The 14,678-nt window shown below is 49.6% G+C and overlaps 1 protein-coding gene across 2 annotated transcripts in view; it reads left to right on the forward strand.

Moving 5' to 3' along the window:
- The window catches only part of FNTB (farnesyltransferase, CAAX box, subunit beta), an 80,397-nt gene extending 77,631 nt beyond the window's left edge, over positions 1 to 2,766 (forward strand). For both annotated transcript variants that reach the window (XM_082618929.1, XM_082618930.1), the window contains one exon: positions 1,260 to 2,766. In XM_082618929.1, the coding sequence (XP_082475055.1) occupies positions 1,260 to 1,391 (132 nt within the window). In that variant the 3' untranslated portion in view covers positions 1,392 to 2,766. The remainder of the gene's footprint in view (positions 1 to 1,259) is intronic.
- The last annotated feature ends 11,912 nt before the right edge of the window (positions 2,767 to 14,678 follow it).

A 14,678-nucleotide genomic window follows, 5' to 3' on the forward strand; every position in this document is an offset into this window, starting at 1 on the left:
ATGGGTGTCTTCCTGCTCTACTTTTTCTTTGGAAAAGTTTGTATAAGTTAGAGATTATCTTGTAAGCTAACACTTGCTTGAGAAACCATGTAGGCCTGGTATTTTTGGGGGGGGAATGGTGGTAGCAGAAAAAACAATTGTTATTGATTTAACTTATTCATATAGGTTTTAAAGAATTTCTTCTTGAGCAATTTTGAAAATCCGTATTGTTCTATAAAACTATTCAGTTTATCAGAATTTTTATGTTTTCGCATGTAGTATTTTCTTAAAATTTTTTAAATCTCTTGCAATTATGTCCCCTTCTTCATTGTCCCAGGGTGGAAGAGTCCTGAATACTGGCCTAGGATTGTGCCCTGTCTGAGAACAAAGTTTATTTTGGGTTTCTGTGGTGCAGTGGGATAATATAAAATAATTTATATATGGCCTGACACCTTTACTTAAGTGTAACAGGGTTGTGGTCCATTTTCTTGATTATAAATATAGATGCATATTCATTGTTTTAATAATTAGAATATATATAAAAGTATAAATAAATTTTTTTTTAGATGTTGGGGGTAGGAGTTTATTAATTTATTTTTATTTATTTATGCTGTGTTGGATCTTCGTTTCTGTGCGAGGGCTTTCTCTAGTTGTGGCAAGCGGGGGCCAGTCTTCATTGCGGTGTGGGGGCCTCTCACTATCGTGGCCTCTCTTGTTGCGGAGCACAAGCTCCAGACGCGCAGGCTTAGTAGTTGTGGCTCACGGGCCTAGTTACTCTGCAGCATGTGAGATCCTCCCAGACCAGGGCTCGAACCCGTGTCCCCTGCATTAGCAGGCAGATTCTCGACCACTGCACCACCAGGGAAGCCCCAAAAGTATAAATAAGAAAATTTAAAACAGTCCTGTCACAGTTCCTATCTGGGCATATGTCCATTTTTTGCCTATTTATATAAATCACATCTATCAACACTTTAAAAAGTAAGTTTGGGATAATATCACGCATACTGTTTTCCTCACTTAATATAAGTATTTGCCAATATCGTCAAATATTTGAAAGCATGTTTTTTAATGGCTCTATAATGTTCCTTTGTGTCCCACATACTATAACATGTTTTTACCAATACCCTGTTGTTGAACATTAGGGCCTTGTGAGATCCTCCTAGTGCATCTCTGATGATTCCTTATGTTACATTTTTACAAGTGCATTTAATGGGCAGAGGCTGTGCACATTTCCAAGGACCACTGGGGTGATTAATTGGCATCTGTTCTTCTCTTTGCAGCAGCCCACTCACCCTGTGTACAATATTGGACCAGATAAGGTGATCCAGGCCACCATGCACTTTCTGCAGAAGCCAGTTCCAGGCTTCGAGGAGCATGAGGATGAGGCAACAGCAGAGCCTGCCACTGACTAGAGGACATGGTGTCCCGCAGCTCTGTGTTCACCCACCTCCCCAGTCAGACCAAGGTTTATACATTTCGATACATACTGCATTCTGTGCTGCACAAGCCTTGGCCGCTGTGAAGCTCGGTTCTCTGTCCTTTCTTGTTAAACAAAACAAAACGGATGGCTCTGTGTTTAGAGGACACAGTGGTGTGGTTTTTAAAAAATTCTTTCCACTCCTGTCCAACCAAAAATCTCCAGCCACGCGGCCTCTGAGCCCGCTCTGGCCTGGCCAGGGTTGGTGGGGGAACAGTGCAGCTCTCCAGTGCAACTGTCGCGTCGAAGTGAACGATGTTTATGAGGGTTACAGCATCTGGAGTCGCTGCTGCGATTCCTCCTTGTGTCGCTGTTAAGTCACCAGGAAGGTGGCCTCCGTGGGTGGAAATAAATCTGCTCCATGCCTAGGCAGGGGCTTTGGGTCCCACCAAAATGAATTTTCCAGGAAAAAAACATGGTGGCACTTCACTCAGAGGTGCCCGAGGCGCTCACCTCCCAGCCTGGTTACTTGCAAGGGGAAGGAGCTGGGGTGGGAGGAGAAAGGTCTCGGGAGATGTGAGTCCCTCCCTGTCCACACTGGGCACTGACCACATATCTCCAAGGCCAGGTAGGGCAGGTGCGTGGGCAGGATTTGCTTCAGCCCCACTTGTGGTGACTTAGACCCGGGAAGCCAATTATGAGTGGAAAATGAACCTCTAGTTCAACTCTGTGCCAGAGGAAGCAGCCCCAAGCCCCCAACCCCCGACTCAGCCCCGCCCCCCCCAGGTGCCCTGAAAAGGCCCTCTGAGGACCGCAAGGCAGCACCTTCAGCCCGTGGCCAGTCTGTTTCCATCTGTCTTCCACCGACTCCCAGCCCACCCTCCTCAGAGACGGTGTTGTCTTCTCTCACCCCAAGTATTAACACTACTAAGAAAGACTTTCACCTTAATTTCTGACTCAGGATTTACTCACATCCTGCCCACTCGAGGCTCAGAGAAATAAAACCAAGCGCTAGATAAGCTGGGTGCTGCTGAGGCAGTAACCGTGTAAACCTGGCCGGGGCAGGGCTGAGCGCTGCCTGGTGTGTTCAGCCTGGCAGGGCCTCTGCTGCCCTCACAGAAGAACCCTTTCTCAGTCGGTGGGGTCTTGAGGAGTTGGCTCACTTGTCCACTGCTACGATCACAGCGAGCTCCATGTCGCTGGTCTGGCCTCTCCATAAGCAGCCGTGGGCTGTGGGCAGATGGGGGCCTGGAGATGCAGCATAAGGCTCTTCTCAAAAACTCTGGCCATCTGCTGCCTCTAGTTCCCTAGTGCTTTGGTGTATTGGGCTATGTATTACCTCCTTGAAATAGTAAAAGAATAACCTTTTCTATGATGTCTCTCATTTGTGACTGGTACCAAGAAAATTCCTTCCGAGTGCCCAGCGTTTGGAGTTCTGCAGCTTGCTCGTGGGTCGCCAGTCTCCTCCCGTGTGCGACTGCAGGCCGGGCGAGTCTGTAGTTACAAAGAGGTCTGACTTGCCTTCCTCCCTCACATCCCTTCTCCAGTCGAGGACAAGGAGGGGAAAAGCCCCCCCGAGCACTTCAGTTTGTCCCAGCACTCCACACACGGTTTCAGGGTCTGGGAGTCTGTCTCCCCCACCTGGCTACGAGCAGCGACTGCGCTCCCGAGCCCTCACGCAGGCACTCAGCAGCAGGTGGGGTGGGTGATGGACGTCCTGGCCAGAGGCAGGGCTGCCGTCACAGGGACAGGTCGGAATCCTGTGTCACCTGGCGTTCCTCGTCTGGGCAGAGACCCTCTCCCAGGGAGAAGCCAAGAAGGCGGGTGCTCTGTGGCCTGCCCCTCCTTGACAGGAAAGGAGAGGGTACCCTCAGAGGTGGAGCATAAGCCAGAGCCACATCCTGGAAGGTGATTCCTGCCCCCGTGCTGTTTTTTGCTGGGATAACAAAAGTTCAGGCTACAGGGCTTCCCTGGTGGCGCAGTGGTTGAGAATCCGCCTGCCGATGCAGGGGACGCGGGTTCGTGCCCCGGTCCGGGAGGATCCCACATGCCGCGGAGCGGCTGGGCCCGTGAGCCATGGCCGCTGAGCCTGCGCATCCGGAGCCTGTGCTCCGCAACGGGAGAGGCCACAACAGTGAGAGGCCCGCGTACCGCAAAAAAAAAAAAAAAAAAAAAAAAGTTCAGGCTACAAAGCAACATATTGAAATGCTCGCTACAACAAAAGGCCAGACCCTCTAACACCACTGGCCTCGAGGTATTACGAGATTAACTGCAGTGATCGTTGGTGTGGTTAAGGGACAGAAGGGGTTGCTTCAGTCTGAACTGGCTTTATACCAAGGAGGGAGGATTTGAGGTGGGCCCCAAAGGGTAGGGGAGTTTACGCTGGCAAATCCATGAGACTTCTCTCTGCTCCCATTTGGGTCTGGAGCGTTTCCCAACTTAAAGAGCATTCAGAGTGGGTCCTGCAGGTAGATTCTCAGATTTATCATGTGGATCCTTAAGTCGGAGGCACTTACATAGCATTCAAGGTAGGTTGCCCCAAATAAATATTTCCCCTATCAATAAAGAAATATAAGCCGACTACAGATCTCTATATCCAGATGGGCCCCAACGTCCCCCTTGGAACTGTCTCAGACCCACCTTGAATGCTGTGTAAGTTGGGAAGCCTTCCAGACCCTACGGTGAGCAGAAGGGGGACCTCGTGGATAAGCCAGCGTGGACTTGCCTGAGATAACAACACCAGTCAATAATATTCCTAAACTGCCCTCTGTTCGTGGTATCGTTTCTGAGTTAGAAGCCACTAGTTAGATTCTGGCCACTGTGTTGTGACAACGCAGGAGTGTCCTCGATGAAGCCACTTCTCAGGAAGACCTCACACAAAAGCAGAGGTCATAATATTAAATAACAGTTCCACGATGTCCTACCATGGAGGACTAGCCTTAGATTTTGGTATGTTGCCTCCTGGTGATTTAACTTAGCAGAGAGATGGAGTTTAGAAACTCCTGGCAGGGTGGTTGCTTACATGACCCTGGCTATTTCACCGGTAATAATTATGCTGTGCTTCTGGCAGGAGCTTGATAGCCAGGAACTAAACATGGAGCTTCTTGAGTGCACTATATTGTTGGTAGGAGTGGAATCCATTGGCATCAGAAGTCAGAGATGTACAGATAACAATGCTGACATTCCATTATGAAAGCTAAAGAACTTGTCTCTTCTTCCCACCATGTTTACATTGATCCCACCTCCTTATGGAAGAGGGTCACTGGGCTACGTGCAGGAATAGCCAGTAGCTTCAGCATCCCGAGTCAGAAGAAAGGGTAATGGCTGGGGTGGGAAATGACTGTTCTTAGGCCTGCAGGCTTCCTAGACCCTCTGTGGCCAGGGCTACTAAGATACAGGCACTGCAGAGACCAAATCTTAACAAAGACAGGATGTCTCGTTCACCGTCTGGGATAAGTTCAGTACAATGAAAGTCTGCTCTCCTAACGCTGATAATAGGGCTTGATGTTAATACAAGGATACAGAGGTCTATGATGGAGGGCTGTTCAGTGTTGCTTTCATCTGGGGATGCAGGTATTCATTTTGGGGAAGTATTTTGCTAACATTTTATTCCACGATTTACACCAGGGGGCAGCAGACTTTCTCTGTGAAGGGCCAAATTACTAAATATTTTAGGCTTTGCAAGCAACTATTCAACTCTGCTTTACCACTGTATTACAAAACAACTGCAGACAAAGCATGGCTATGCTCCAGTAAAACTTTATGAAAACATGGTGGGCCAGATTTGGTCCATGGGCTGTAGTTTGCCTACCCCGATCTAGACTAAATCCCATCCATATTCATTTAGCATTCTTCTGCATCTTTTCATGGCTGGGATGCTTTCCATGTACATAATATTAGTGTTAAATGACAAAATGTACTTGGTAAATTTCGGCCCAAACATTTTAGCCACCCACATGCACTGCTCAGGGCATTCATTGCCCTTGAACAGGAAGGAGAATTGTATGATTTAAGGAATTGTTGCAACTGACAGAAAACCTGACCCAAACAGGCTTAAAGCAAAGAGGAGATGTGTTGATTCATAAACTGAATCGTCCAGGAATTAGCTTGGCTTTCTGAGTGGCTTCAGTGGCTTTCTTTCCATCTTTCTATATCGGCTCCAGTCTCAGGCTCCCTCCATGTGGTTCTAAAATGGCAGTAGCAATAGCTCCAGACCTTACATCCTCTTAGGGTCAAGTCCAGCAGACAAGAGCAGCTGGCACTTTCTTCCCAGTGAGTATCATTGCATTTCACTGACTTTGATCAAGCCAAGTGCCTTTCTGAGATGCAATCCTGTGGCCAGGAGATTACAGTACACGGATTGATCAAATGCTTCTCCCATGAGTGGGAAATGGGGCTCCATCAGAAGCACATAGTCCAAGAATGGGGAAGGAATGAAGCCCCAGTGCAAATTAGGGTTGTAGCCAAAAGGGGGAGATGGATGCTAGACAGGCAAAATCACCACGTTCTCTCCAATGGTGGATTCTAGAAACCTGTAGTGGACACTGTGGCATCCATTCCTCCCCTCCCCAGCTGTGGCAGCCAAAAGGCTTGTGTCCCCCCTCCTACCTCCAGGCTGGGCCCTGATTGGCCTAAGCCAATCATTTTAATCCATCCCTCTGCTTGAGTAATTTGTTCAGGTTTAATAATAACCCAGGCCTAAGCCAATCAGCATGGTTTGTCCTGGCCTCAGTGATTGATTCAGAGCCAAGGATGTGGCCTAAAATAGACCAAAGAGAGAGAAGCCCTGGACATTTGATGACAGGGGAAAAGCAGTTCTCTCCTATTAGGGATGGTGGAATGTGTGGCCTGGGACTCCAACAACCATTTTCCTACCTAGAAGGAAGCCTGAGACACTTATCGAGAAACACGGCCAGAACCCTGTCACACGACTCCTGCAGCCTGGATCTGCCTCTGCATTTTTCAGCTGTGTAAGCCAGTTTGAGTTGGATTTACTATTTCTTGCAACCCAAAGCATCCTGATACATAGAAAACTCTATTCCGGATTAGCCCCAGAGCCATGAACTCCTTACCTGCTGCCTGAAGAATGCTGATCGTTCTTGTCACCTCCATCCAAACAACCCCTGAGAGAGAGCCTCCTGGTCACTGTCTCTCCTCATTTGATCCTTGACTCAGCCTCATGAGGTGGGTGAGGCAGGTGTGTGTCTGCATTTTACAGCTGGAGAAACAGGTCAGAGAGCTTAAGTGACTCACCCAAGGTTTCCTAGCTATCAAGTAGTAGAGTCTGAACCTGAACCCAGATCTGCTGCGTCCAAAGCCCATGTGCTTCCACCACCCCAGGTCTCTGAAATGGGCGGTCTCGGGGGTGGGGAGCAGTAGCTAAACATGCACGAGTCAGCTCCAGGGGTGGACGACCGAGGCCCTGAATGCCTGCTCCCATCTTCCACCAGGACAAGGATGGTGACAGCGAACAGCAGGGGCGGGCTCACCTCACCCTTCTAACCCGCTGCCCACTGTCAGGTCCCTGGCATAGAGCAACGCCCGCTGCACACATGCGTGCCACCCCAGTGCAGAGTGTGACGCTGCGTGAGTCACAAGCAAGGCCCCCGTGAGTCAGTCTTCCCGGGAGCTGACCACAGCCAGCCTGCTCCACTCCAGCCCGGCATGCCTGGATGGTTCCTGGACATCTCTTTCACTTCCTCGTGATAACCTCTTTGCCTCTGCTTTTTACCAGCTGGTGCAGGAGGTTCAGAGGACGGGGCCAGGCGGCTGATGTTCCTCCCTCCTACTTCTCGGGCACATCCAAGAAGAAAGCCAGGCAGGCGGGCAGAGTGCTCATCACCAGCCCAACTTAATGGGAAGCTTTCTCTGCCCCCTGCAGAAACACAGATGTGGAAAAATGACAACAATGACAATAATGCATTTTAAAAAATAAACTTTCACTGAGTTCCCATACACCCCTGAGTCAGTTTCCCCTCTTGTTAGCATCTCATATAAGTATGATACATTCATCCTAACTAATGGCCAATATTGATACATTAACTAAAGTCCATACTTTGTTCAGAATCCTTAGTTTTTACCTGATGTCCTTTCTCTGCCCCAGGATCCCATCCAAGATACCTCATTACATATAGTCATTAGGTCTCCTTAGGCTGCTCTTGGCTGTGACATCCTTGGACTTTCCTTGCTTTGAATGACCTTGACAGTTTTGAGGACTTGTTAAGTATTTTGCAGAATGTCAACCAACTGGGATTTGTGTCCATTTTTTCTGATTAGACTGGGTTTGGGGGGAGGAACACCCCAGAGGTCAAGTGCCCTCTGATCACATCCTATCAACATGCTATCAACATGGCTCATCACTAACGCTGTTAACCCTGGCCGCCTGGCTGAGGTTTGTCAGGTTTCCCCACCATAAGGTTCCTCTTTCTTCCCCTTCCCCTGCTGTTCCCTTTAGAAGGAAGTCCGTGTGCACAGCCCACACTTAAGGGATGGGGAGTTATGCCCCACATCCTCGAGGGTAGAGTAGCTACATAAATTATTTGGAATTCTTTGGGAGGTTTGTCTACACTCCATTTATTCAATCATTTATATCAGTATGCACTCATGAATATTGATTTTATACTTCGGGTTATGTATCAGTGTTCCAATACTATGTTTATTTTACTGCTCAGATTGTTCCAGCTTTGGCCATCAGGAGCTCTTTCAGTTGGCTCCGTGTCCCTTTGCTATACCCACACTTTCTTACTTTTAATAATAATGCATTTTCCATCCCTTTTCTTTCAGGAAGTATTGCATGTTGATAATCGTTGACATTGGATAATGGGTACATTAGGGTTTTTTTGGGGGGCAGTGTTGGGTCTTTGTTGCTGAGTGTGGGCTTTCTCTAGTTGCGGCGAGCTGGGGCTGCTCTTTTGTTGTAGTGCACAGGCTTCTCATTGCAGTGGCTTCTCTTGTTGCGGAACATGGGCTCGAGGTGCACGGGCTTCAGTAGTTGTGGCACCTGGGCTCAGTAGTGGTGGCCCGCGGGCTCTAGAGCGCAGGCTCAGTAGTTGTGGTGCATGGGCTTAGCTGCTCCACGGCATGTGGGATCTCCCCGGACCAGGGCTCGAACCCGTGTCCCTTGCATTGGCAGGCGGATTCTGAACCACTGCGCCACCAGGGAAGTCCCTACATTAGGGTTTAGTACTCTACTCTCACAGCCTTTGGTCACATTAAATTCTTTCCATAATAAAAGGTATTGCATTTTTGTACTCTTGGATGTGGGACTTCATGTTGCCATCTGCTGTACCTGTGATGGCCTGGGCCAATGAGACAAAGTGGGTGACAGGAGCCTGGGACTTCAGCTACCAGAGTCAGAACAGGCTCAGTGGCACAGCTCTCTCAAGGGGAAGGCTGGGTGCACCCTGGGGCTGCAGGGACTCTGCTGCCCAGGCGTGCTGACCAGTGCCTGGCAGGAGCATGTGAGTGCCCTGCAGTGGCCCCTCTGTGAGGGGGATGATGACAGGGATGATGACATGAGTACCCTGGAGACCTACACCATGCTCCCAAGGAAGGTGAATGCTTCACTGGGCTCCACCCCTCGAGTCCCTCCCCTCTGTCTCGAGAGCAGTGGCTGCCTTGGGCCTGGATCCCATGGTGGCCAGTCTACGTGGTGGGATATGAATGGTTAGCCAGCCCATGCAGGGGGGAGATTCTGGCCCACCTTCCTTTCACCCATAGCCTCCACCCAGCTTCTCTGCCGGCTGCACCGGGAGCCCGGAGCTGGTTCTGTTCGGGTAGGAAGGAGAGCGCAGCAAAAGCTTGAGAAGCTATGACCTGGCCCTGTTCCCTGCCCCTCCCACCTGCCAGCCCTCTCTCATCAAGGGCCGCAGCCTCTGAACTCCTCTGGCATTGTAGCCCGGACATGCACGCTTGTGCCACGTGCATGAATCTGGTCTCCAACTCCTCTAAGCTTCTTGGCGGCAGGGCCTAGGCTTCATTAGGTGCCCTGAATCTCCCCAGTGCCTGGCACAGGGCTGGGCTGAGAATACATGCTGGTCAAATACCCATGGATTGAACTCATGCAGAGGCAACCTCAGGACTGACCTAACAGTGCTCAGAGATGAACATACACACACGCTTGTGTCTGTGTGTGGTGCCTGTGACAGGCCAGGCGCTGTGCTTGGGGTGCAGTAGCAAGCAGGAAGACCACACCTGGCCTCCTGGGAGCTCCCAGATGGAAAGGCCTGTCGAACCGTTCACGGCAGCTCTCTGCAAAGGAGAGGGCCCTGGACTCACTACCTGGTTGGGAAACAGTCAAGTCATTTGAACCAGAGTTCCCGTACCTGAAGTCTCCCACTAGCCTGCTATGGATGTGACATTCCTCCTCTCAGCTGGCTGGCCTTGCTATGGCCTTTTGGTCCAAAGCCGCTGGCCACTGTCCTTCAGCCCCGGGTCTGTCCCTGCCACCTCCGAGCCGTTGATGACTCCATGTGTTTCATTTCCTAAGTTGATACATTTTCAAATGGTAACAGATGATGTCTTGCTGGAATCCCTTCAGAAGTCAAGCAAAGCCTGTTCGTTACCACACCCTTTGGTATTCAACATATATTTACTGCCCCTTTCTTGTGAGGATTTGAACACACTGAAGGATAGGGTTTATTCACTCCATATTTCAACAAAACTCAAATGTTTGCGTGGCCAGGACCCATGCCGGTGGATAGACCTAAGAATTGTTAACATGTGAGTCCTTCCAAAGTGCCAGGCTTTCCAACTTATGCCTTCACACCTCACAATGGCACTTTGTGCTACTGCTGTCCTCATGCCTCAGGAAACCACGGCAGTGTCACCCAGAGCCAGTCCAGATAGGTGGGCTCAGAGCCTGTGACCTAAACCACCCAGGCACTGGTTCTGAAGCTTTCGGGCTCCCTGTCCCCACCTTGACCCTAACGGAGCAAGGACAACACTTACCGGCTGGGTGATGGTGTTTGCTGGGAGAGCCTCCAGAACTCGAGCAGGGCCCGGTGCCATTAGTCCTGCGCACAGCTAAGCCTGCTTCTCAAACCCGGTCCAGGAATGAGTATTTGGCCAATTTGATCCTCTACCTGAGAAATGAACTAGAAAATATTTTTGTTTATCCCCTTCTCACGGCAAGTGTGGGGATGTATTAATTAAGCCCGTGCCTTAGTAAACCCCAAACTATCGAACCCAAGTGAAGGACACTGTCTTTGCCCGTTCATGATTCAGCAGTGCTTCAGAAGGGTCCTAGTTCCTACCATGGTTTTTCCATGGTTTTTCAGTGCATCCAAATGTAGAGGCTGGTAAACTCCTTCTCCCTAACTGGGTTTCCTCCTCAGGCTAGAGAAACTGTTTTGAGCAAAGAAAAGCTCTAGTTTCATGTTCCCGGAGGCTGTCCAGAACAGAGCCCGGCAAACAGGCCTCAGAGATAGCCTTGCTCTGGCTGGCTTATAAATCTGCCTGGTGACAGAGGCCAGCCAGTGTGTGGCATAAAAATGGGTGCTGCCCCATGGTATCACCCTTGCTTAGGGCTTCAAAAACAGGTGGCGGGGCAGCCCTCACTAGCGTTGGAGACCCACGGGGAGAAGGGAAACACCCTCAAGGCAGTCCTATTAATAGGACTGTTTAACAAGCCCCTCTCCGCCCCCTTTCCCCGAGTGCAGCCTTAAAGAGCCCGGTCTCAGACCCACCTGGCTAATTCAGCTGTGACTCACTTTCCCCAAGAGCTTCCTTTTGTTCCCTGGGTTACTTTGCTGTTGGGAGTCAAACCTGAGTGCATGAGAACCACCTGGGAGAGCTTGTTAAACAGCCCGACTCTGGCTGGTGGGCCGTGGTATGCTGCAGGTCAGAGCTCGAGCCCAGGAATCCTCTTAACAAGCACCCCCAGGGCATGGCCAAAGATCCACTTTAAGTAACAACATCATGGGGGCTTCTGAACAATTCTGCCAGGCAGAGCACCAAGTGCCCAAAGTTTAGAGGCCACTGAGTAGCAGAGGGAGGGGGTGACAGTCTCACTCCGGCTGGCAAAAGATCTAAGGTACATTCTCCGGTTTTGAACTCTGGAGTGTGTCACTCCAGTTCTGGGGTCCCCTGCCGTCTCTTTATTCACCCTGCCTTGTACAGGGAGGGCACATCTCAGGGGTGGGAAGCATTTGTGAGATACCCAGAAGTCCACCCTCATGCAGTCTGGAGACAGCCGCAGGAGCCGGATTTTTCCATCTTGCAGGTTCAGCCCTGGTCACGTGCTCTATGTAGATGACGACAGTTGGCACCTGAGTGCTCCCTTGGTCCTGAGGTCAAGTGCATTATAAGCATTATTTCCTTTAGTCCTCACAGACACATCATGTGGTGAAAGCTACTATTATCCTCATTTTATAGATGAGGACACTGAGGCTGAGAGAAGTAACTCGCCCGAGATTACCAGCTACCGACAGAGCCAGGATTTTGAACTCAGGCAACCTGCCTTCAGAGCCCAGGCATAATCCACTACACTCTATTATTAGAAATCGAATTCGGCTCTCTTCAGCCCTAGTTCAGGGCTCTCATCTACTCGTCTTGTTTTTTAAACCTTTGCGAGTTGATAGCTCTGTGAGCTGAGGTAGTTCTTTGCTGAAGTGGTAGCTACTCTACAGATGGGATTAGCGTATCAAGAATTTAAAAAACTGGGCCATTAATACCCTTGACCTTGGGGCAACTGTAAAGGAAGGTACATATCAAGCTCACCTCTGCAAGAGAAAGAGGTGGCTTTTCACAGGACCAAGCAACTCACCAGGGCGGTCCGGAGCGCAGTGCCGAGAACCAGCCACAAAGAATAACCTGAGTGAACCGTGGTCCAACCTTGGTGAACGTGGAGGACATACACTGGCTTCCTAGACACGCGTACCCGAAGGAACTCAGCTGTGGCTTTCATCTGTCCCCTTCAGCAAGCACAACCTCCAGCCCGGCTGCTCTTACCTGGTTCTCCTTTCCAGGCAGCTGCTCCCAGTGGCACCACCTCCTCTCCACCACTTGTCAGTCAGGTGGTTTGGATTTTCCCAGGTGAATCAGCTATCCTGTTGTGGCCCTTTTCTTCCAACTGGTTTATTGAAATTTTGAGAAGCCTAAAACTCAACCCCTTGTCCAGCCAATATCCTGGAGCCAGGGACTGGCTCTCGGGGACGTCCCCTACCCCAGGGCTGGCTCGACCGTTTGCTTCACACTCCATCTCCTCACCAACACGGCCGCAGCTGCAGCTTGGTTCTGATGCCCAGCCTGACCAAGCCAACTGTGTGTAATATGAAGTCTACAAATAAGTCCAGATATACAAAGGGATGTAGTAAAGCGCAATGAAAGGGGAGGAAATCATACTAACTTTGAAGGCTTAGGAAATCACCTGACCTCTCATTCCCATTTTTCTCCCCTTATTCGTGTCTCTTTCCGTCTTAGAATGACTTTAATAAATGGGACGCTGCTCTCTCCCAGCATCCTTGTTTTCCTTATCGTGATCATAGTTTTGGGGGGTTGGTTTGATCACGTTACAAAATGCCTCTTATATATATGAAAAATATATATATATAACTGAGTCACCTTGCTGTACAGCAGAAATTAACACATTGTAAGTCAATTATACTTCAATAAAATATATTTTTAAAAAATGCCTCTTATGGAAACATAATCCACCACCACCTGTCAACTCCCATTAACCAAAACGAGATACCATGGATTTGATGTCCAATTGATAGGAGGTCCAGCCCCACCACTCTAAAGAGTGACAAATCAAAGAACTGATTTGACTTCTCTCCCTCCCTTGGACTAGGAACAGCAGTATTTCCTGTCAGCCAGACAGGAAAACCAAAGCTGAGCTGTATTCTGGCCATAAATCCTTTCTTTCCAGGTCAAATGAGTCCAGGCCGGTGTTGGTCCCTAGCCCAAGTAGAGTTAACTGGATGCTGTTGAAGCCTCCTTGACTTCCAGCCCGTGGCAGCACTGCTGCCTCCTGTTACCATGTCGGAACTCTCTAGAAACTGAAAAGTCCTAGAGCATACCAGTCACCCCTGGACTGGGCGTTTCGTTACCAGGAGAAACCCAAACTCACAGCTCTGGGCTACCAATTCCCCAAGGGTCATTTATTTAGCAGGAACTGGATCCAGAAACGTTGCCCTGGGTAACCCCATCCCTGTTGGAGCCTTAAAAGCTTCTATCCAATGAGCGAAGTCACCACCACCGGGTTAGCCACCCTCCCCTGCCCAGGCTGGACTGAGCCCTTAGAGCACAAAGGGAACCACTCTGGCTTATGGTCGCTCCCAGCCTGCAGGCTCCTGTCTCAGGCTCCCACACAGGCCCAGCGGCCTCCAGGGGGCGCTTCCCTCTACCAAGATATCTTGGCCTCTGCCAGGGCAAGAAGACACCACCACCAAGAAGGATAAAATAAGTTTTTATTTATAGTCTTATAGTAAAGGGGAAGCCTTAACTTGCAAGACAATTCTTCAGCAGTATGTACAACATACTTTTTATCTCCATGGAATGGAATCAAACACGGACTGAGACTACAGAGTATACACTAGAAATCAGCAAATGCCAGGAACAGAGTAGGAAAAAGACAAAGAAATGAGGCCTAAACACACAAAACCCTTCACTGGGATCTGCGGACCGCAGCCAGAACCAGGGCTGGATCACATAATGGGGACAGGTTCCAGGACAGCTGGAAGGGGAGGGGGACGAGGGCGGGGAGGGGTCTGCACTGGGGTGTGGGTTTAGTATGAGGTGAACCGCTCTTGGTATTTACATAGAAAATCAGTTGGCTCTATTTCTTAGAAATACACACGGAAAGAAAGGAAGATTTGATCATTACTTTATGAATCTGTCGTTTTGCAATACTGACATCATCAGAAATAGGGACAATTCACTCAGATTCAAATTTCAGTAGCAGGAAATAAATATCAAAACATCATCACTGGCCCTCAATACAAAACCTCTACCCCACCCTACCCTCCCTCCTTGTCCCGCCCCCTCCCACCCCCTGGCGGCTACCGCCTCACTGCTGCTGTCCCCCAACAAACCACACGAGTGTCACGAGGCCCTCCCTAAGGCTGGCTGAGAGAAGCAGGAGTGAAACAGGCCAAAGACTCTGCGCTGCAAATCTGTCCCCACTTCCTTTTATACCACAAACTTCTTCAAGGATCTGGTCTTTCAACAGGAACGATAAATAGCCTTTCAGGGAAAAAAAAAAAAATCCTTAAAAAGAAGGGGGAATAATTCTGATTACTCCAAACTGGTCATCTTCTTAAAGTAGAGCAGTCCACAGATT

Source organism: Mesoplodon mirus (assembly GCF_964341445.2).
Source record: "Mesoplodon mirus genome assembly, chromosome: 4".
In the NCBI taxonomy this organism is placed as follows: Eukaryota; Metazoa; Chordata; class Mammalia; order Artiodactyla; family Ziphiidae; genus Mesoplodon; species Mesoplodon mirus.